Below are 23,701 nucleotides of genomic sequence, written 5' to 3'. Positions count from 1 at the left end.
ACCACAGACCTCTGGCTAAAGCGCTTATTTTGTTCTGACGCTTCGGCTACGTGTAACAACTTTGCCACCGACTGTGTCAGCTGCCCCTCGCGGGCAGGGTCTGCGCTTGGGTCCGTGGAGGCCGTGGGCGTGCAAGGGGCCTGTCAGCTCGCTGCCAAAACGCCCGTGTGCCAGCGGGCCGGGAGAAATGCGCCCGGTGACGCTGTATGGTTTTGCCATACACATAGAATTGGTCACATTATTATTATTATTATTATTATTATCATCATCTCAAATGATCAAGCAAAACGTTACTTGGTGGAATTGAATAAAGCACTTTGAAAAAAGATTGCTACAAATAGCCATTCCTTAGGTGGTTAGTTTTTGACTACTTGTGCCTTTTTTTCCACAGAAAGACCCAAATTGCCAGATAATTATACTCAGGACACATGGCAAAAACTTCATGAAGCAGTGGGAGCGATACAGAGTAGCATTTCTATTAAATACAACCTTGAAGAGCTCTACCAGGTAAGATGCACAGGGGTTTTTAAGTTTATTGTAACAGGCAGAAAATTAATGGTTTTGAGACTTTCATAGACCTACAAATTTAATGTAATGTGTCTTGATTGTTAAAAGTATGTTCTGAACTGTTTTCTTGGTATTCTGTTTCTAGGCTCTTTGTACTTTTATAGAAGACTGACTCTCAGATCCTGGGAGAACTACCAGGGTCTGAGCCCATATAAAAGCAAATTATGTTGGGAGACATGGAAAGCTGTGTCTGGGCAAGGCTGAGATTTAAGTGTCAGTCTCTTCCAAATTTTGCCTACTTAGGATACTGAAAATAGGATGTTACTCTCATTTGGTTATGCAGATGTATATTTTATGATGATTTCTCTTCCATATGTGCTTTGGTCTCTAGTGAATAGTAAATGTTAAAATAAACAATGGTTATAATCATAATTAAGCTTCAGCATCAATACCTTTGGGGGAATTAAAGTTGAGTGGGCAACAAACTATCAGTTCACCTCTGGTTCAGCTTACTGTTACATTTTCAAAAAAAACAGTGTCTTAAATCTTTCAGTTAAAATGAAGAAAAATTATTGCTGGAACATCTAAATTGCTGGATAGTGGATAGGAAGGGTAAAAGAAAGAAATAGGCATAAGCCATTTTTTCCTTACCATTTTCTCCATTTATACATGGTCTAGTTTTGTGGGGTTTTTTAATGTATGTGATTTGAGATATGCAACTTTAGTAATTTTTTTTACAGTAGCCATGTGGTTATCAAAAAACTGCTAATGCTATAGGTTGGGCTACATAGTTGAAGTTAATTATGAGGTTTTTGTGGGTGCAGGTATTTGGTCTGCAGATGTGGATCTCGTTGTCAGATCAAGACTTAAGACATTAATATTCCTATGAAAAATCTTCTAAATGTTCAGCAGAGGTAGGTTTGGTGTTTGGAAAGTGTAGACTACGAGGGAGGAGAAATCCAGTCCACATTGGGTCCATGCTCAAAAAATCAGCATAAATTTGAGAGCTGGCTAACACTTTTCTCTATGATTAGTTAAGGTATTTAATATATGAGTGTAAAATAACTGATTAAATAAATCCATATTAACCATATAATTTGGTGCTTTTTAACAGACGTCCTGGCTGTGATTTACTCATCTATTATTACTTAGAAGTTTGCGGAGTTTGAAGTACATAACACATTTTATGGTTTTAAACTTGGCATTTGAAAAATCTTGCCTTTTCATGCATAGCTAAAAACATGCAGATGCTTTGAATTTTACCTAACTTGTTTTCAGAGGCTCAGAAATGAAGTTATAGTCATATGGGTAGGAAGTCATCAAGGTATAGACTTGAGTTCTGGCAGAAGAGGAGGAGAGAGACTTCAGATAAACTATAAAGGAAAAACTCTATTTCTTGCTTTTTCTGTTTGCATGCTCATTTGCAAAAACTGCATGTTATAAGGCTAATTCAATAATATGTCAAGTAGTGGTGCAAATCAGAAAGATTCCTGCACAATAAGTAGTGGATGTGAGTGTGTCTATGCATACGTACTTACTCTTCTGCCAAAGGAAAAAAAGACCAAGTACAGCATCTATTGGAAACCTGATCTGTATTTACAGATCATTTTTAACAGCTTAATGGTGAGCGCAGAGTCCACAGGGGAATATTTGTGTGCGTGTATCAGTTCTTTTTACTATCAGGGCTTTTTTGCGTGTGTCTTTATCTGACATTATGAGAGGAAGTGAGAGGCCTACAAGGCTCAAGTGTGGCAAGCAGGCTGGTATACAGGCTGCTTTTGAACTTCTTGATTTATCTGTCTAGTTTGGCATGGTGGCTGAAGAAAGAGTGAAGAATAATGACTAGGCTCTATGGGATGTCTGCAGGATACTCCTTTCCAAGCATTAGAAGCAGCATGAGATAAAGCATGAAGGTGCTTAGCAGGGATGTAGTCAGTGAGCAACTGGAGGGTGGCGGTTAATTTTCTTCTACTAAAATAGAAATGATGCCTAGGGTTGGTGGTAGCTTGCAAAGATTTTGATAAAGGTAGCTTGTATTTGATTGGATAGAGAGAGGGGGGCAGTGCAAAGAAACGCCAAGTGAGGAATGAGTGATAAAAATGATGGAAAAGGAAAATTACCTTTGCAAAAAGGTTATAAATAAATTGAGATGGGGTGACATTGCCTTTCTTGAGGATATAGAGTAGGAAGGAAGAAAGTTGTGTAATGAAGGAAGACAATGAGAGTTTTGACCAGAGCTTTATTTGTATGGACATGCCGTGTCTTGGACAGTATCATAAAATATGTGCAAAATGATTAGGTGTGGGTACCGCTCACGTTGAAGTTGTCATCTTACTTCATCTGTTCTTTTTTTTGGTCAGATCAAAAAATAACATAGGCACTATGTGATAGTTATTTTTTTAAATGTCGCATCAAAGTTGATGAAGCCATTAGTTGATATGCATTTAAATAAAATGACATCAGGTAGGTTAGAATTACCCATGGGGAGATCTCTGGGAAGCAGATTCACTTTCTGTGTTTTGGAAGATAAACTCTTCAGGATGTAAGAACCTATAGAGGAAATAATATAAGTAGTAGCAATTATTTGCATGCTAAAACACAAAAAGAGAAGACTCTGCTTAAAACAAGCCATTAAAGGGCTGATTTGAGCTATAACTTTTACTGGATTTGTGTAGCTGAAGAGTCTGTGGTGTTTTCTGTGTCACATCACTGTAAATTTGACAATAATTGTAGCTGTTTCCAAAACTAATTGTTTGAAGGATGAATTAAAGTCAAATCGAACTCCTTCAGAAAGACAGATGGCAAAAAATCTGAATAAAATGAAAGTTGAAGAAGAAAGAAATTATTAGATTGTGTTAACCACCACCTCCTCCCCCAAGAAAGCAGAAACAGCTAGTTAGAGGAGGTACCAAGCTGATAAGGTCCTTAAGGCTGTAGTTTGAGATACATTTTAAGCGAGTACTGCTGCTTAAAGAGGCCCCCCTCACCTCTGCCTTGCCCCTGCCCATGCACTAGCAGAAGTGTTTGTGTGCTTTTATAGTGAAACAAAGTGATGAACCTTTACTGTTACTTTGACAAAGGATTATCAGCATTAGGCAGCATAACATTTCATATTACATACAAACAAAGAAATCAAATATCCAAAAAAGCTAAAATTTGAGGGAAGCTGAGTGAAGACCAAGTCACTGGGAAAATGTTGAAACTTTGTTCTACGTTTATTGATGCTGTCACCAAATTCATCAGGAAAATAGGACGCTATAAATCCTCTCAAGCAAAGTGGGTCAGTTTCAGTTGCCCACATGAAATAGTGCTTTAAGTCTTATGCAATATTCTCTTCAGTATCATCTCGTAGAATAAGGAAAGTTGAGGTGAAGTTAAAGAAAGAGACAGCTGGATTTTTAGTTCTGCAAATCATGTCTAATGCCTTAGGATAGTTTTATATAGAGCATTGAATGGCCAAGAAAACTTACTGTAAATCTTACAGTTCTCATAAAACATTTGGCTGTCTTCATTGTGATTCATTTTAGATGCTATGGTCTATTAATAAAATAATTTATTGAAATACAGCACACAAAGTGCGCCTGGAACAGGCTAAATATAGGCAGTGGTATCAAAGAAGGCTACATTTTCTCTTTGGCATTCTCACTGAGTTCCTTGTGAGGAAAAAAATGTTAGCATAAGACAACATAATTATTGTATAGGTGAACAAGAGTATTCTGTAGCTGTCCAGAGGTCTAGAGAATCCAGAGCATAGTCTAGATCATCTGCATAACAACTCAGTTTACATTAAAGTAGTGATGAAAGGAATGTTTGCTTTGGGGCAGAATTGGTGTTCTTAATCAGCTATGGATAAATCCTCAACTAAATATGGTGAGGTCCCAATAAATCAATTCAAGTCTTTATTTAAAAGTTAATGTTTTTATTCTTTCCTCAGTTTACATGTTTTATCAGTAGTGTATGAATCAGTGGAAATGTTCTAAAAGAAATAAGTTAATAAAATGACAAGACAATAGCTATATTCATTTACGGTTTAGAGACAGTGGTTGAAATGTTTAGCTCAGATGTTATTTCCACCTCAACTGATGGATGTGAAAGCTGGAAATCTACTTATTTAAATGTCTTTGGGGAAAAATGCTTAGTGATTAAGCAGTTAATCTATAACAATGCTGCAGCGCATCAATATTCAACAGTAACTCATCCCTGAACTTACTAAGAAAAGAAATGAAAATATTTGATATGATTGAGTTAAAAAAAAAAAAAATCTCTGTGTGTGTGCAGGGGGAATGCACAAAATGGACCTACTGTAAGAGTTCCACTGCTGAACAGTATTTGCAGGGGAGAAATTCTTGTAACGCATGTCTGGAAACATGACCCAGACAATAATGATGGACCTTATTTTTGGTTGAAATCTGACAATGTAGGAAGGGGCCAAAAAGAAAAATTTCATGAAAACTTAATTTTTGTTCATAGTTGGGTAATTTCATTTTAATAAGTTTTGTTTGGTGCATAGAAAGATAACTCTGAAATTTTTCTCTTTGGTGTTGGTTTTGATTACACTGGAACAAAAATCTGAGTTCATTTAATTTTTTTCACATTTATAATCTTTTTTGTATTTTAGGCTGTTGAAAACCTCTGTTCTTATAAAGTCTCTGCTACACTGTACAAACAGCTGCGACAAGTCTGTGAAGATCATGTGAAAGCACAAATCCTTCAATTCAGAGAATATCCTTTTCTTCACAGAAATATTTAGAATTTAATTTAAATCATTTTCTTAAATAATGCTTTTTTTAATTATACAAGTATTTGCCAATGTGTTAAGTTCTTCACTGAACGCTTATATAGCTTCAAATCAGCCATGCTCAACTTTCATCAGCTGGGAGAATAATTTTTATGTGCATGTAAGTAGCATACCAATAACAATTTCCTTATCATTTTAACAAGAATGTAAATTTTACAACTAACCTAGAAAATTTCAGTAACACTATGAATGTAAAATCTATAGGGTTTTAACAGCAGGTATTGTGTGGTTTTGGGGGGGGGGTTGTTTGTTTGTTTTTTGGCAGGTGAGTAGTTCAGTTTGTAATGCAGAGATGCTTACAGTACCAATAGTGTTTAAAAAACAAACAAACAAAAAACCCCCTCACACAACAGTAATTTTCAACAAGAGTAGTGCATGTCTTCCGTAACAAAATTTTCAAATGTAGGATATATCCGTCTGTTTGACTAATAATAATGTGTAAGGGAGGCACTCAGCAATCCCTTTAGGTACATCATTTGCACCTTGGAAGGTTTCTGATTCACTAGTAAAATGGCTGTAAAGGTCATTGTCTTCACTGTATGAATGAACTGGTCTTGAGGCAGCTCCTGGACAACCACAGTTTGCAGCCAAGCATTTTAAGGTACACTTCTTAGTGTTGTGTTGAATATCTGCAAGTGATAACCTATTAACCATCCTGCTGAAAGTCACCCCTGCTCATGAGAGAGCTCTAAGTTGAGGAGAGCATCTGGCAGCCTTTGGGAGCTACAGAACACTCAAGTTTTAAGATAAATCTTCCCCTGCTTTTCTCAAGTTGGGCTTTCCTTTTTCTAGCTGAACTAAAGTGTATGTAGATCTGGAGGCTTGGGGCAGCTGCTGCTTTTTTTTGAATCCCATTGTGCTTTGCATGCTGAGAATATGCTTTATGTGATGGTCAGCTTTTGTGTAACAGCCCAGTGGTTACACTTGCTGAGGAAGAAGATTAAATAGGGTCCAGACCTGCCTGGCTGTCCCCATGTTCTTGGAGAGCGCCTGAGCAAACAGGTGCCAGAGCATGCCTTAGTGAACAGGTGCTACAGTATGTTGGTGTTACTCCATTTCCCAGGTCTCTATGTATTTTTTTTATCAGAAAATGATTGGTTAAAATAGAAAGAAGCTGGGGAACAGGACCTAGAAGGAACCCTCTTTCTAGGTGAAAGCCTTAACTGTGCTTTGGATTGTGATCTCTGTTTCTCAGTTCACTTTGTTCTCCAGATAGGGGCCTACACTCATAAAGATGAATTGCTTGCGTGCACTTGCTCCCTCCCTCCCTCCCTCCCTCTCTCTCTTTTTCTTTTTTAATTTTTTTATTTTATTGTCTGGCTAAGTCCCAGCATGTTTGTTGATGTGAATCCCAGTTAGTGTCTGGCTTCTACATAGCATATAAAGAACACTGGTGCATAAATCAGCACTGTGAATTCACCTTTTAATTAGGTAGCTGATTTTTCAATGGTATTTAATGTGATGTATTTAAAATCTCATCTAGCTAAAAAGAACATTATTATGTCTCATCCAGGGCAGACTCTTTGGCTGAGTGTACAGTAGTCCCTTAAACAGAAGCGATCTCTGAGAACCAAATCCTTTAGTCAGTTCTAAAGCGGGGTATAGTCAGTCAATTTTGCATCCCCGCTTTTCAGAATTCAACTGATCTTCTGAAGAGATGTTTTAAAACTTGTGTTTTAAAACTTTGTTTTTTTCCGTCTCTGACAGAACTGATAATTTGGAGAGTTGAGAATTTTGTATTTTGCAGGTATACCATTTCATGTCCCAAGGACATGAGATCAGGGTAATCAGATTTGGGCAGAGTAAGTTGAAGATGATACTGTGCATGAAAGGAAGGTAAAACCACATCTGGATTTACTCATATGATATATTAGAGTTCTGAAAGCATAAATAACAATTGCATCTGTTGTGGAATGAATAAAGAAAACTTTCTAGTTTGCTCAGGAAGACCTGAGCAGTATTTGGATTTATTGAGGATTATTTAAAACTGTAACCACTTTTAAAAAATTAGGGTCACTCTCGTTGTGCACAATGTGAACTAACTAAGCAAAGAAAATAAACCTTTCAATCCAGCTCACCTCAGTTGGTGCTAAGGTTGTTTTTGACACTGATGGAATTTCTTATTTAAATCTGTGTCAAAGTTAGGCCATACAGCCACTAGATGGTGTTACTGAAGAGCAGTGAGTGTTATTCCTTGAAAACGTAGGCTTTTTGGAGAAGTGCCAACCCTTCTGCTGGGCACAAGTTTTGCAGTTAAACCATTTACCCCTAACCAGTCACAGTAACGTGGCGCTATCCACGGAGCAGACATGCTCAATGGCTGGCAAAGATCATCTCGAGAATTTGGTCTCGAAAGTTACTGGCAAGCGAGTTTTCCTTAGTAGGTGCTGTACAGATTCTCTGGATAGTCTTTTATTTTTAAAGAAGATAAATAAATGCTGGCAAGATCATTGCAGACAAATGGTAAGTTGAGTAATTGTTCAGAATACGTATCCCCGGGCTGTGAGATCTGGCAAAAAGGTGCTTACTGTGTTTTTACCTTGGGACCGTGTTGCATCTCTTCCTCCAAATTTCAGTGTAGCTTTTCACTTTCATTTTTCGGGGGGGAGGGAGGCGTTGGTTGTTGAAAACTATGTTCTGCTGCACTGTCCTTTTTGCCTTTCATAGCTTTCATTGTGGTAACTGGTTGGAATATCACTGGAAAGTGTATAGACACCTGTTTTTTGTGAGTGGAAAGAAAAGCCAACTGGACTATGCCGAAACTGTTTGCTGCTTGTAATTTTAAATAATTGAAGAATCCCAGTCTTTACTTTTAGATAGCCCCAGCAGCTGGGTTATTTGTGACTTTTTCCTTTTGCAAGGCAGAGATAAATATCCTGATTGTAGAGCTAAGAAATAAGAAGATTAAAAAAAAAAAAAAAGTTTAGAGTCTCTCTCTTTCTCCCCTTCCTGTCCCCTGCCTCCACAGTGAGTAATATTATAGAATAAAAAAATACTCTTTCAGATAGAATTCATGGAATTGTCCCTTTAAAAAAATGCATCATCATAATTCCAGAACAGCATTTTAAAAGGAGAGTCTTCATTGCATTTAGCTTTGATTACAGAAGCCCAAAATAGCTAAATTTCCATTTTCATTCCTGAAATTACCCTCCTCTCCTGAGAGGGATGGGCAGAGGTATGTGCTTTTTATCTGAAATAAAAATGGCAAGTGTCATAGAAGCTATTCAGAACAAATTAAACAGTCTGATGAAAATGGAGTCAAAGTTGATAGTTTTGCCTTGAAAATTTAATTAAACTGACTTGTAGTTTTACAAAAATATTTTTCCACTATGAACTGTTCACTTTATTTTTGAGCGTTCCTTTTTTTTCCCCCCTTAAAGCAATGACCTGTAGCATACGGCTTTCTTGACCTTATGCTGAGTTAGCACTTGTAGTATTTAAGAAAAAAATCAGTGTCGTTGCTGTTTTGTTTTAATGTGCTTGGCTAGAAGCTGCGTCAGCTTGAGAATTGCTTCACAAGCAACTGAGGGAAAGGCAGAAAGCTTTTGAGGGAGGAGTAGGTGGACAGCTGAGGATAGAAATCACTGCAGCTGGCCCAGAGTTGTGTCAGAATCCTGGGTTGCTCTAATGCTAAACAGGAAGCTGGGTGGCCTTAGTATGAACATAATTCCAATTGGGTTTTGAATGAGAAGGAGCAATAAGCTAAAGAAATCCACCTCCCCCAGTTTTCTTAATGAAAAAAGTAGATAATACGTTTATACATTCTTCTCCTGGAAAAGAAGAATTTTTCTCATAAATTTTGGCAACTAACTTTCATTATGAAAAGATCTACTGCATAACTTTTAACTATCTCTGCTTAAAGCTTCTCCTTTAAAAAGTGAGAAGCATGGCAGCATGTATTTCAGGGTGTTTACTGAAAGTTTTGGTGCTACTGCTTGAATGGCTAATGTATTTCAATACACTAGATCTTGTAACCGGCTAATAAAAATTTAGTTAATGTTTATGAATTGGGAAACTGTCTGGGATGTACGTGGTAGTACTGATTAGTCATGGTGCTTAGACAGTATTAACATCAATAAATTACATATCAGCAGCTATACAAATCAGCCAAAGCTGAGAACTGGTACATCAGCAGTTAAGGTATGTGTGTATATGATGTAACTTTTTATAAGTTTCTTTATAATTTAAAATGCCATGTGCTGGTGAAAAGAAAAATTTTTTCTGTAATTCATAATTTTTCAGATCATGATCAGAAGCATTTTCTTATTTTTGGATCGCACATATGTACTTCAGAATTCAATGCTGCCTTCTATATGGTAGGTATCTGTGTAAGTATTCCCTTGTAATTTTTAGAGTTTGAATATGTTATTATATTTATAAAGGTTGAAAATCATTTTTTTTCACTTTTTGATCTGTGTAGTAGGTCTACAACATTTTGTGTTAATTTATGGAATTTTGTGTGTCAGTGTACGCATGTGTCATTTCCTCCTTCCCCAGGAATATTCCTTGTAAAGTGAAGGTACAAGGACAATAAGGTCAGTGAGCATGTGCTCAAAAGTTAAGGCATATATAAATTTGTAGTTGTCACAGCTTAGGTGAAGCTGTCTGTATGGAGAGGCTCCTCTGGCTGCTATGTCTGGACCTCAGCAGCAGGCCAGCATTGCTTTAGGTACTCCTGATTCTGACAGAATTCAAGTTTTGACTTCTTGCTCTGGGGCTTTTAATAAGTTAGATATATTCACAAGGTGCAGATCATGGCCTCTGAGAGTTGAGACCTGTGGCTCAGTGCTTTGAGATTAAGGTCAGCAACCCTTTACTTTAAGCCTACCATGTCCACAACTTTGGGCACCTGTTTTTCAGTTTCCCTCCTGAGGGTCATTTTATATCACCAAAGCAAACGAACCCAGATTTTGCCAAAACTTTCTGATGTAATTACTCAGTCTAAGGCAATGAAACATGTAGATAAAATACCAAAATACCAACATGCCTTTTCCCTGCCTTAGTTACTTCTGTTCTTGCGAGAGTTCCTTGCACTGTTTGAGTCTGGCATCCCTCTCCCAACCCTTGCTGGTTCTGTGGAACATGAAGTCTTTTTTTCTGACCTCTGCAGTAATTTTCCTTCACCTTTTTCTGGTTATTACTCAACAGAATCTTCTTTCTGCTGCCTTAAGCTTCCTTTTACTGTGTGCCATTAAAGGGGTCTAGTCATAGTTTGTATCTTTTTTTTCCTCACACTGGGAAAATACCATTTAACCTGATACATATGAAGAAGCTGGAGGTAACAAGTTTTGTCTAAGATTCCTCCGTTTTCCTTGGCCAAGATGACATTTAATGATTGGCTTCCTCATGGTCAGACATAGAGACACCATTCCTCATCATCTCAGTATGAAACATAAATGTGATGTAGGTGATCATAAGGTCCTAAACGTACAGAGAATTCATACTCTTGAGCAAAATTGATAAATCACACATAGATTGACTGATACTGGGGAATCTTATGCTAAGGTGTATGTTCAGATTTTTATTATTTTTATAGTAGTAATTGTTTTAATAAAAGGAAATGATGTAATCTATTATGTGAAATATAGACAGACTGTTCATAGTTTTCACCTGAACTGTATGCATCCTGTAGTATATGGCCTGGTATTTTTATAGTAAATCTTATCATAGTTTTCTTAGTGGACAGTCTAAGAGAAAATATATACACCATTAATCTCTCTTTCTGTGGTGTGTGTGTGTGTGTGTATTTTTATATGTATATATTTTTCTTAAACTAAGATACAGATTTTGCAAATGAAACATCTTTGGAGCATATGAACTTAAAGTTGACAAAGTAATTTATTAATTTTTAATATTCATGCAGGGATATGGGGCTAGAATTATTTAGAAATCATGTTATTAGTGATAAACAAGTTCAAAACAAGACTATTGATGGAATCCTCTTGCTGATTGAACGAGAACGAAATGGTGAAGCTGTGGACAGAAGTTTGCTGCGAAGTTTGTTAAGCATGCTGTCTGATCTGCAGGTGAGTACAGCAAACTTTACTAGTAGTGGCTACATTTAGAAACAGACTTTGGGCTTTCCTAGTTTGTGTGTTCTACACAAATAATTTTCTTCTAGCAAACATGCTTCAAAATCCAGCTATTAGATTAATAAGCAGCTCCCATTTCTTTACCCTGTGCACAATCTTTCATTCTCTGTTTTTAAGTGAGACCTCTTTTTTTTTTTTCCTGTTTTCTTAGCTGAGGCAGTGGCCTGCTGATCTTAAATAATAGGTTTGCAAGTCTTTTAATGTGCATGATGTTTTGTCTTACTTAGTCACTAGTTTTTTAATCGTAGTGCAGGTTAAATGTAGCAACAAAAATGAACCACCTTTGTCACTGTAAAAAGGCTTTTTGTAGTCCAAGTCATGGGTCTTTATCACAAAAACGTCACCATGCTGACAAGTTCTTAGCAGAACCAAGGATGGCCAAGGATAGAATGGAATGCAAAGTTAAGGCAAACATTTTCAGTTTGGTATGGTTAGTCTGTAACTTAATGGAATTTTCCATTATAAGAGATGATAAGTTACCAAATAAAATAATAAATGTGCTTTTGACTCTGGCATATTTTATCCTCTGGTCAACATTGCAGCCTTCTTGTGTGAGGTGCAATAAAACTTACAAGCTGTCTTTTCTTACAAAGTGTTTAGGTTACTCTGTTCTCAGAGTTATGAAATAGAGTAAGGTTTAAAAAAGAGTGTGAGGAGGTAGACTTCATAAAAGACTATTAAATAGTCCTTTTTGGTCAAGCAGCCTATCTGCTTTTCTGCCTTTCATGTTAACCCCCCTGACTTTTTCATCCGTAACTGTCTCTAATATACCAGAAAAATTAATAACTGTAATTATTCTGTTTGAGAGCAAGGACAAACTTCTGTTAATCATTTTTCAGATCACATAATGATGATTTTGCATGCTAGAAGAGGTGGATGTGATTTGTGTGTTCTTCCCAATTTTTTCCCCTTATTATTTGCCATTTTTTTCTAAATGCATCAGTTTTTTGTAGATGTTGACATTTTTACCCTTAATGTACTCTGCTAAGTAAAGAGAAAAATTCCCCTTTATTGGATCCTTCTCACAGAACTGGATTTAAGTGTGCCTTCTCCTTCATTGGTTCAAAAATGTAATTTTCTCTCTTTGCTAGGTAGTCTAATGCAATTTGATCTGTTATTTTATCATATCTGTCACTATAGTGAGGTAGAGATGTACTCGTAATCCTGTGACTATAGTCAAGGATCTCTCTGTCTCAGAGACGTTAGCTTAGCTTCTGGCAAAAGATGAATTTAAAAAAACAATTTTGTGTTTTATTTTAAAACAATTATGTTCCTGCTCATCCCTGTTTTTTAGGGAATTATGCAGCTGAGGTCCTGCTACTGAAAGTTGCTTCCTGTTCACATAAATCTTGTTCTATAGATGTTTCTTGATCTAGAGGTTTATGTGGTGTCATACCAGTTCCATACATTGTCATGTTAATGTATAGGCTCTAAGGTTGTTCCAGTTATTCTGAAGGAAGGTGAAGAACAAAATCTACAATTTGATCCTGTTGAACATGGAGCTAGTGTAAAGAGTAGAAGGTTGAGGTAGTGAGTTTGTCTGCCTGTGATACAGGCCGGTCAGCCTGTACAGGCCAGTCAGCCTCACCTCCATCCCTGGAAAGGTGATGGAGCAGCTCATCCTGGAGGCCATCTCTAAGCATGTGGAGGAAAAGAAGGTGATCAGGAGTAGTCAGCATGGCTTCACCAAGGGGAAATCATGCTTAACCAATCTGATAGCCTTCTATGATGGAATTCCTGGCTGGGTAGATGAGGGGAGAGCAGTGGATGTTGTCTACCTTGACTTCAGAAGGGCTTTTGACACTCTCTACCATAACATCCTCATAGACAAGCTCAGGAAGTGTGGGCTAGATGAGCGGACAGTGAGGTGGATTGAGAACTGGCTGAATGGCAGAGCTCAGAGAGTTGTGATCAGCGGCGCAGAGTCTAGTTGGAGGCCTGTAGCTAGCGGTGTCGCCCAGGGGTCAATCCTGGGTCCAGTCTTGTTCAACTTCTTCATCAGTGACCTGGATGAAGGCACAGAGCGCACCCTCAGCAAGTTTGCTTATGATAGCAAACTGGGAGGAGTGGCCAATACCCCAGAGGGCTGTGCTGCCATTCAGAGAGACCTGGACAGGCTGGAGAGCTGGGCAGAGGGGAACCTCCTGAAGTTCAACAAAGGCAAGTTCAGGGTCCTGCACCTACGGAGGAATAACCCCCTGCACCAGGACAGGTTGGGGGCTGATCTGCTGGAAAGCAGCTCTGCGGAGAAGGACCTGGGAGTGCTGGTGGACACCAAGTTAAGCATGAGGCAGCAATGTGCCCTCGTGGCCAAGAAGGCCAATGGAATCCTGGGGTGCATTAGGCAGAGCATTGCCAGCAGGCTGAGGGAGGTGATCCTCCCCCTCTCCTCAGCCCTGGTGAGGCCACATCTGGAGTACCGTGCCCAGTTCTGGGCTCCCCCGTACAAGAGGGATGTGGCGCTACTGGAGCAAGTCCAGCGAAGGGCTACAAAGATGATTAGGGGACTGGAACATCTCTCTTATGAGGAAAGGCTGAGAGAGCTGGGCCTGTTTAGCCTGGAGAAGAGAAGGCTGAGAGGGGATCTTATCAATGTGTACAAGTATCTGAAGGGAGGGTGTCAAGAGGATGGGGCCAGACTCTTTTCAGTGGTGCCCAGCGACAGGACGCGAGGCAACGGACACAAACTGAAACACAGGCAGTTCCATCTGAACATGAGGAAAAACTTCTTCACTGTGAGGGTAACAGAGCACTGGAACAGGTTGCCCAGAGAGGTTGTGGAGTCTCCTTCTCTGGAGATATTCAAAATGCGCCTGGATGCAATCCTGTGCAATGTGCTCTAGGTGACCCTGCTTGAGCAGGGGGGTTGGACTAGATGATCTCCAGAGGTCCCTTCCAGCCTCAACCATTCTGTGATTCTGAATAAGTGAACTATTGTAGTCTGAATGCTTGTTGAGCCAGAGGTTTCATTTTTAAGTCTGAAACATTGAAAAAATCAAACTTCTAAAAATCCATAAGAAAAATCAGTCAGAATGTGATAATGAGTTTTACAGTCTGTTATATCTTTTGGAAAAAGTATTTTCTCTTATTCTTCCACCTCCTCCAAGAACCTTACTTTCTCCCCACTCCCAACTGTCCCTCTATTTACACGTTATTCCTTAGCTACCATCTTCAGGCTGCTTAAACTACTTTTTATACATTTTACAATATATTTCTAATTTATTTTATAGGCATATATTTTATGTGTAATATTTATATTTATAATAAGTCCATTCTAACTTATCTCCTATCTATGCTAAACAATGTTAATCATTATACAAAATTTTTTCTATGTTTGTGATTGTTCTTGGTGCCCTTTTTTACACAAAGCTTTGTTCCTTCACCTGAGAAAGCGAGTTCACCTTATTTGGTATAATTAATTTTTCTTTCTTTAGGGCTCCAAGATAAACCTGGCTGATCTGAATTAGTATGTCAGTGTTGTTCTGAAGAATTGTTACTGAGCATACCATTCTTTTACTGACAGGAGTTACCTGATTTGTGCCACTAATTGGAATATTATCTTTGCCACAAAAATATCAGCAGGAGTCTTGAGCTGAGGTGGATTGGCTGCTGTTACTGTGCTGTTATGTTGGGTACTGGCGTTGCTCTGTGTGACTTAAACAGAAGCCTGTCTATTTAGACAATCTGAGTACTGATGACTGAAACATGCTATTTTGCTGCTTTGGGAAGTCAGCACTGATCTCAGTCATTCTTAAACCAGTGGACAAACAGAGAACTTCTGTGTTTACATAATGTTAATCTGACACTTTTTCATAGCTGTGTGTGTTCTTGAGATATTACTTGTCCTCTATGCCTGACATTTAAAAATATGCTACTGTTAATGGCAGCTTAATGTAAATAAATAAATTTACTGAACAGGTTTATAAGGAATCATTTGAACAGAGGTTTTTGGAAGAGACAAATTGCTTATATGCTGCAGAGGGCCAAAGATTAATGCAAGAAAGAGAGGTAAGTGCGTGCTATAGCTGACTGCTTTTATGGAATGCTATGGAGTCATGGGAGAACTTTTTGTAGTGCCATAGTGTGTTAATGCTAAATGAATTTCACTGCCATCTGGGCCCACACATCCACATCCACAGACTTAGGTGGGGACCACAGTATTGTATCTAACGGAAGAACAGAATCCAGTTTGCCTTAAAGTTTTAAATACGTGATTAACAGTGGAGAAACCCAGTGATATTTTGTGTAGCTAAAGACACACTACCAGAAAGTGCATGTGCACACAAAGCTTAAAAGTATGCCATCATATTACTTTGCTCAAGAGCTGTAATATGTCTATTAGTGTCGTTCTACTTTGTGTTTAAAACCCAAGTAAACTATTAACTTTTTTGCTATTTTGTTTTATTTATTTTGCTGTTTTGTTTATTTTGCTTATTAAACAGATGTGAGACGTTTTTATTTTCTGTGCTCTTGAGATAAAATTATTCTGTGCAAGTGGGCAGCCTGTAAATGTGGATAACTCAAACTATAAATCAAAACATTATGAAAACATACATTTACATTGCACTGAGGTGAATTTTTGTGTCTAATCCTGTTTCATTCACCTCGTTCCCTGAAATTCCACTGGGACTTGAGGTGAAAATCCTTTGAGTCTTAGATATTTTGAGAACAAGAGTCTTACTGCTTTTATATGTCTAGCAGAAAGCTGTAGAGAAAACAAAAGGAATAGGCTCTAATTTATAAAATGTTTACACGTACATGTATACACACATGCACATATATGTATACCTACGTGTACATGTATGCATGCATGTATGCATAACTGTTTTAGTCTTTTGGAGCTTGAGTTTCATACCTGTGTTGTAATATGTGCTTACACCTCATAGGATTAGATGCCCAACTGGAGAAATTGTCATTGAAATGACAGAGCTATGTAGTTCATACCACCTGAAAGTCTGCTCTATGATATTTTAAGGGCTAGTTTAACTCATTGGGGTTTTGAGAAAAAATAATTTCCTCTCAAAAATCCTTAAATTTCTGTGCCTTTCTGACAGGTCATATTGTAATATTCTAATGAGTATACTTGTAACACTTCTAATATGAAGTAACTTTGATTAATAAAACTATAGGTTACGTAACATATATTAAAATTACAGTGCAATAATCCTTTCTGATTCATACTCTCTGTAAATTTGTAGTTTAAAATAATTGTCATGAAACAAGATTATCTGCCTTTCATACTTTTGTATTTAACTGTTGAACTTGGCATTCTCTTGTCTTACTAGGTCCCAGAGTATCTTCACCATGTTAATAAACGTTTAGAAGAAGAAGGAGACAGAGTAATAACATATTTAGACCATAGCACACAGTGAGTACAAGTTTTGTTGTTCTTAGTATAAGTCAAGCATCCTTCATAAAACAGTGTGATTATCTATGCATGTAGAGAAACCGAGTTATTTCCATATTATTTTACAGCTATTTTGTTGACAACACCTCTGATACAGGTTTGTTTTGTTTTGTTGTAAGACTTTATTTTTATCAAAACTAATTTCTAGTGGGAGGGAACAAACTTGTCCGGAAAGATGTCTTGGTGTAAAGTAAAATTAGCAAAACATTATATAGTAACTCAAATTTGCATTATCAAAGTAGTAGCTGATTCTAACCATTCATGTGCTGATAATAAGCTTAACCACAAACCACTTGAAGGAAGGGAAGAGTCATTAGGCAAAAAAAAAAGTTAAATATTGACATAGGGTAGAGAACAAGAATGGTATTTATGGGTAGGCCAGGATGTGGATTTACAGTAGAACAGCTTTGCTGCAGCTACTGCCCATGTGTTGTGTAAGGCAACTTGTTCTTTCTTTCACTGAGGTGTAAAATAGTTTGTGTTTTATGCTGGGGTAAGAATGTGCATTCAGGAAATAGAAGTGTCACTGACAGGTCATAAATCCATACTTAATTTGACCTGCAGTAAGTTGCTGCCATATCTTTCTATTTAAGAGCATAACCAATTAGAATTAGCTTAGAATAACATTTTTTTTTCCAGTTTTCTAGGTGACGTATTGGCATTTCATTAAGTGTTAAAAGGATAATGCTAAATAAAAATCTTCTTTTTAACTTACTAATTTTTTCAGGCGTATAATAGTGTATGTATAATGCTAACACATGGCCTTGTAGGTGTTGGTGCATATTTTAATATGAATCTTCTTTCCGTAAATGCCATTTGCAGGGTGGGTAGCTTCTTCAAGCAAAAGTCTCATTAAAATATATGGAACTATTTCTGTGTATAAAGTTAAAGCATATATATATTTATTTACTGTTTAAATAAAAAATAAGTTGATTTAGTATTTCCAGTGTGTCTAGATATACAGTGGATCCTTGCTTTGAATGTAGTCCTTAGTCAAAGGCTTAAAAACCTACTTTTAGAAGGCTTTGCACTGGTTTCCTTCCTTTGGATTAAGAAAAAGCAACTCCTAAAGTTGTGGCCCTTGAAATGTCCCCAGGTCATACTATCTCTCTGTGTAAGTGTGAAGAGAGCAGTAAGGATGCTAGATTTAGTTACTAGGTTTGAACTTGAGATGGAAGTGATACTTCTGGGACAAAACCATCATGGGAACACCATTCAAATCTTTGAACCAGACTGGTACAACACATGGAGTGTGTGTTGCTACAGCCCATGGAGTGATTTATTCAGCCCATTGGTACACATCTCTTGCTGGACTTCTGACCAGTCAGAATAAGCGTGTCTTCTGGTCAGCCAGTAGATGAATACTTTGTGCCATACAGAACGTATATTTAGGCTGACTCATCAGCTAACAGTCGAGATGAATACTCGTTCTCTCTGTCTGCTTGCCAGGAAATAGTGCACTGCCTCTCAGTCTCAAGCAGACCAATAGTCCATACTTCTTCTGTAGGTACAATATGTCTCCTAGGGCAAAGGGGATTATTTTACTCAACCTTGAATCATTCTACTGTTGGAGAGAGCAGCTGTAGATGGCAATAGTTGGAAGTTTCAGGGAACATGAAAGTGAACATAAAAATGGCCCTATGTGTTCAGACCAAGGGTCTGTCTAACTGATATTTCGTGTTCACTTACGAACACACAGGGAAGGTAAGAACAGAGTAAGTATATGTGATGCCATCCCCTGATACTCTTTTAACTTCTGCCTATTTTCAGCTCAGACAATTTTCTGAACCTGATGTGGTTTTCCTGTTTGATATTACCTAGTGAATCTCTTTCAAATACTTGTGCCTTCTCCCCTGGGACCAACACGAACTTTTCCACCTATGACATTCTTGACAAGGAACTCAACCAGTGTACTAGCCCCTGTATGATAAATCACTTCCTTTGTTTAAAGTGTGACTCCTGATACCTTCATTGATGACGCCAGGCCTTGTCTTGGAAGGGAAAGTGATCAGTCAGTTCATTTTAACTTTTTCTTTTGTTCTCATATGGTAAACAATAATAAAAGCTTAGATGTTGAGGTTAGTTATCCCTTTGCACTTTAAGCATTTCTTTTTTCTACTAAGCCATAAAAGACCTAAAGGAAAACTTGCCATTATTTCTTCCTCCAATCTAAAGTGAATGCATCAAAGTATTTCACTAACAGTGAAAGTAAGGAGAATTCAAAGTCAAATTTAAAATTTTTGTGAATTTGAGGTGACTTGTGGTTCTAGTTCAGTTTTTACTTACGTAGCTGTATAATACAATTGCACAAAAGTTTGAGTTTTGAGCATCACAAGTGTGTTGTGTTGTTTTGACGTTCAAACTCTTGGGTTTAGTATTTTTCCAGAAAAAAATCAAATTGACTTTTTTGAGACAATTTTTTCTACAGGTTTTTGATAGCTAAGCTTGTCTCTTCTGCTGGATAAGAACTTGCTTTTTAATATTCAAAACTTTTTTTTTTTAATTACAATTTTTTTTTAATTACATACATAGTTTATTCTTTTCTTTCTTGACTTATATGGCATATGACATTTTTGTCTTAATTAGTAGCCTCTGCTTTAAGTAGAAAATTATTGATTTTTCATATAATAATGTAAGTTATTAACAAGTATGCTGTGATGGGTGGCAATTTGCTTATACTTTAGTACTTCTAATACACTTTTTTTGCCTTATTTATTTAGGAAACCACTGATTGCCAGTGTGGAGAAGCAACTGCTAGGAGAACACTTATCAGCTATTTTGCAAAAAGGTATTTTTTTAAGTTAATGTAATCTGTGATAAATAAAAGATCCATAAGTCTATGGGCCCTAATGGGATGTACCCACGAGTGCTGAGGGAGCTGGCTGATGTCATTGCTAGGCCACTCTCCATCATCTTTGAAAGGTCATGGAGATCAGGAGAGGTGCCTGAGGACTGGAAGAAACCAAATGTCACTCCAGTCTTCAAAAAGGGCAAGAAGAAGGACCCAGGGAACTACAGGCCAGTCAGCCTCATCTCCATCCCTGGAAAGGTGATGGAGCAGCTCATCCTGGATGCCATCACCAAGCATGTGAAGGATAAGATGATCGGGAGTAGTCAGCGTGGATTCACCAAGGGGAAATCATGCTTAACCAACCTGATAGCCTTCTGTGACGGAATGACCGTCTGGATAGATGAGGGGAGAGCAGTGGATGATGTCTACCTTGACTTCAGCAAGGCTTTCGACACTGTCTCCCATAGCATCCGCATAGGCAAGCTGATGAAGTATGGGCTAGATGAGCGGACAGTGAGGTGGACTGAGAACTGGCTGAATGGCAGAGCTCAGAGAGTTGTGATCAGTGGCGCAGAGTCTAGTTGGAGGCCTGTAGCTAGCGGTGTCGCCCAGGGGTCAATCCTGGGTCCAGTCTTGTTCAACTTCTTCATCAGTGACCTGGATGAAGGCACAGAGCGCACCCTCAGCAAGTTTGCTTATGATAGCAAACTGGGAGGAGTGGCCAATACCCCAGAGGGCTGTGCTGCCATTCAGAGAGACCTGGACAGGCTGGAGAGCTGGGCAGAGAGGAACCTCCTGAAGTTCAACAAAGGCAAGTTCAGGGTCCTGCACCTGGGGAGGGGAGGAGTAACCCCCTGCACCAGGACAGGTTGGGGGCTGATCTGCTTGAAAGCAGCTCTGTGGAGAAGGACCTGGGAGTGCTGGTGGACAACAAATTGACTGTGAGCCAGCAATGTGCCCTTGTGGCCAAGAAGGCCAATGGCATCCTCGTGTGCACTAGGAAAAGCATTGCCAGCAGGCTGAGGGAGGTGATCCTCCCCCTCTCCTCAGCCCAGGAGAGGCCACACCTGGAGTACCGTGTCCAGTTCAGGGCTCCCCGGTACAAGAGAGACATGGAGCTACTGGAGAAAGTCCAGCAAAGGTCCACTAAGATGATGAAGAGAGTGGAGCATCTCTCCTATGAGGAAAGGCTGAGAGCTGCGTCTGTTCAGCGTGGAGAAGAGAAGGCTGAGGGGGATCTTATCAATGCATTTAAATATCCGAAGGGAGGGTATCAAGAGAATGGAGCCAGACTCTTTTCAGTGGTGCCCAGCAACAGGACGCGAGGCAACGGGCACAAACTGAAACACAGACACTTCCATCTGAACATGAGGAAAAGCTTTTTCACTGTGAGGGTGACAGAGCACTGGAACAGGTTGCCCAGAGAGGTTGTGGAGTCTCCTTCTCTGGAGATATTCAAAACCCGCCTGAACGCGATCCTGTGCAACGTGCTCTAGGTGACCCTGCTTGAGCAGGGTGGTTGGACTAGACAATCTCCAGAGGTCCCTTCCAACCTCAACCATTCTGTGATTCTCATATTCTGTAATAACTGTATGCCCCACAGATTTTATTTAATGAGGTATATTAGCCATAGAAAAAACTTCCACAGATAAAGAAAGTCAATTCAATAAAACTGTTAAAACCACCATGGCAAATAGATTGTGTATGGGGGAACAAATATCTGAAATGTAATTTCATATTTGTAAAGGTTGCTACGTCCTCTAAATTCCCTTTGACTCCCAGCAGTGGGCTTAGGAATTAAAACTAGAATTGCTAATTTCCTAGAACTGTATAAACTTCCAAATGGGAGCTGCATTTATTGTCATAGCTTCTATTTTACGCAAATCACACAGCTCAATTGCAATAGCTTCGTATATTCTTGTGATCATATAACTCAAGAATCATGAGTTACTGGAACTGAAAACATGCCAAGGCAATGCATTTCATATGCTTTTATATGTATTTTGCCTTCTATATGGCAATTTCCTATTTGAAGTGGTCTTCTTAGGAAATCCTTATTCAGACATCAGTGCCTCCAAATCTCTATTTCTTTGTTCCTCTCAACTTTTAATGTTTCTATTTTTACTGAGTTTCTGGGTTTGGCCAATATTCCCTGATTTTTAAATACTTTGATCTAAATGATATTTTCATTTTCTTGCATTAGCTACCTTTCAGGTGTTAGATCTTCTAGCAAATTATCCTTACATCTTTGTTTCCTTTACTGCTGCAAAACAGATGTCTTTCTCACACCTCCTTCCTAGTTATTTCTACCTTATCTTCCACAAATCTTGTTGACTGTTTTTTTAATCATGTTGGCAGATGAACAGTTGGTTGGCTGAGGCTGTCCCATGAAAACTGCACCCCTGCAATTTTGGTATCTTCAAGCCTCATCATGTTTGTTGATATTTTGGGGCTGCTATACACATCCCTTTCATTTCTTCTGTGTCCCCTTTTCAAAGATAAACATATTTTTCTTTGAACTACTTTGGGAGTAGGCTGTTTTACTGTTTTTAATACATTTACAAAAATAAGCATTTACAAAAATGAGCAAATAGTCCTAGCTATTCATAAGTCCTAGCTTATCATAAGTGGAGGGTAAGGATAATTAATTTTCTTGTTGATGTATGTCAATTTTGCTTGCTCTTCTGTTCAAGTGTTATTTTAAAGTAATTTTTGCAATGGCACATTTGTTTATCTGTTGGCTTAATCAGCAAATATATGCCTTCTTGTTTTAATCTGAACTCTTTCATGGTTTATAATGTATTTTCACTGTCCATGTAAGTATGGAGAAAGTTGTGCATTTTTATAGTTACTACATTTTAAGACTTTAATATTTTTGGATCAGCTTTCACATTCTGTGTCTGCACTTAAAAATTAAGTACATCTAACGTCACTTAACTTACATAACTTTTTGCATTCATTTGATCCAGGGCACACTGTAATCCATTTATAACATCCTAGTGTTCAGTGCAAGTAGAAGAAGACACTGCCTTTTGTAGGTTTTGTTCCTTAGGAGAAGGCATGTGATGTAGTCAGTTTGATAAAGGAAAAAAAAAAAGCTTACAAATGCAGGGTATGTATGAGAAACTTTTCTTCTTGTATTATTACAACTGCCATTGACTAGATGCTGGGTTTTTTCATTGTGAGTATAATAAAATTTTCCAAGCACTATAGTAGTGCTTTCTGGAACTTGTGTGACACCTTGTGTCAGAGGACTTTCTTACGTTTTTTTCATCTGACAGCTCTGTGACAAGATATAAATCGTGTGATTGAAACAAATATGCCAGAGGAAGAAGCAAGGTTAAACTTGATCAGCTAGGTTGTAACAGAGCAGTTACTCCGTTTAACTGCTTTTCCTTTACCTGATCATTATGGAAGAGAGACTGCAAGCTGAAAGGTATTCTTGCTTTACCGAGTAAAACTAAAGGGCAGGTTGATCCCTTAAATAAGTAGGAGGTAATGCTTGGATGCAATGGCATGGACATTGCTTAATCCACTGTTCAATGCCAAAAGAACATTGGTCACATCTATTCAAGACCTTGTATTCTGTCTTCTTATATAATTTTAGAGTATAACTATTGTACTAATATCTGAGTGTGTGCAACAGTTTACCTGACATCATTCTTGAACAGTGGTTGCTCTTCCAAAAATGTAAATAAGTTATAACATATAGTGGAAAATATTGTTAGTCTGAAGAATAAATTAGAAAATGGGGTAACTCAGCAGTGATTGAAAACCAGCTGTAATCTAGTACCATTTAAAATTTGGAATTGATGAAGTGTATTTTGTGTATGAAGTAGAGCAGTTGAACAGTGTCAGCTACACCAATGTGAATTGTCAACTTGTAAAAAATCAAGCTTTCTGCATTTTAAACTGCTGTAAACCTTTGTTATCCTCCGATGTTAGTGAAGCCTCTGCCTCCAACACAAGACAATGCTTCTCTGATTACATTGGGACTAAATTCATCATACTCTCAAATATAAAAACGTGTAGGTAGTTGTGATATGCTTCAGATTTTGCCTTGAACTTTGCTTCTCCATTCATTAGTCCAAGACCTATTTTCATGT

At 38.1% G+C, this 23,701-nt stretch overlaps 1 protein-coding gene across 2 annotated transcripts in view; it reads left to right on the top strand.

The window, feature by feature from the left end:
* CUL4A (cullin 4A) overlaps positions 1-23,701 on the top strand; it is a 44,510-nt gene that overhangs the window by 682 nt on the left and 20,127 nt on the right. The window contains exons 2-9 of one of the 2 annotated variants that reach the window (XM_067295670.1): positions 392-507; positions 5,126-5,230; positions 7,700-7,768; positions 9,548-9,621; positions 11,169-11,331; positions 15,316-15,405; positions 16,683-16,765; positions 19,525-19,592. In XM_067295670.1, coding sequence (XP_067151771.1) covers positions 392-507; positions 5,126-5,230; positions 7,700-7,768; positions 9,548-9,621; positions 11,169-11,331; positions 15,316-15,405; positions 16,683-16,765; positions 19,525-19,592 — 768 coding nt within the window. Of the gene's footprint in view, positions 1-391; positions 508-5,125; positions 5,231-5,325; positions 5,406-7,699; positions 7,769-9,547; positions 9,622-11,168; positions 11,332-15,315; positions 15,406-16,682; positions 16,766-19,524; positions 19,593-23,701 lie in introns of those variants that run through there. The other variant, XM_067295674.1, reaches the window with a different exon arrangement.

Source organism: Apteryx mantelli, chromosome 1 (genome assembly GCF_036417845.1).
Source record: "Apteryx mantelli isolate bAptMan1 chromosome 1, bAptMan1.hap1, whole genome shotgun sequence".
Classification (NCBI taxonomy): Eukaryota; Metazoa; Chordata; class Aves; order Apterygiformes; family Apterygidae; genus Apteryx; species Apteryx mantelli.
This window is presented reverse-complemented; position numbering and strand designations above follow the sequence as displayed.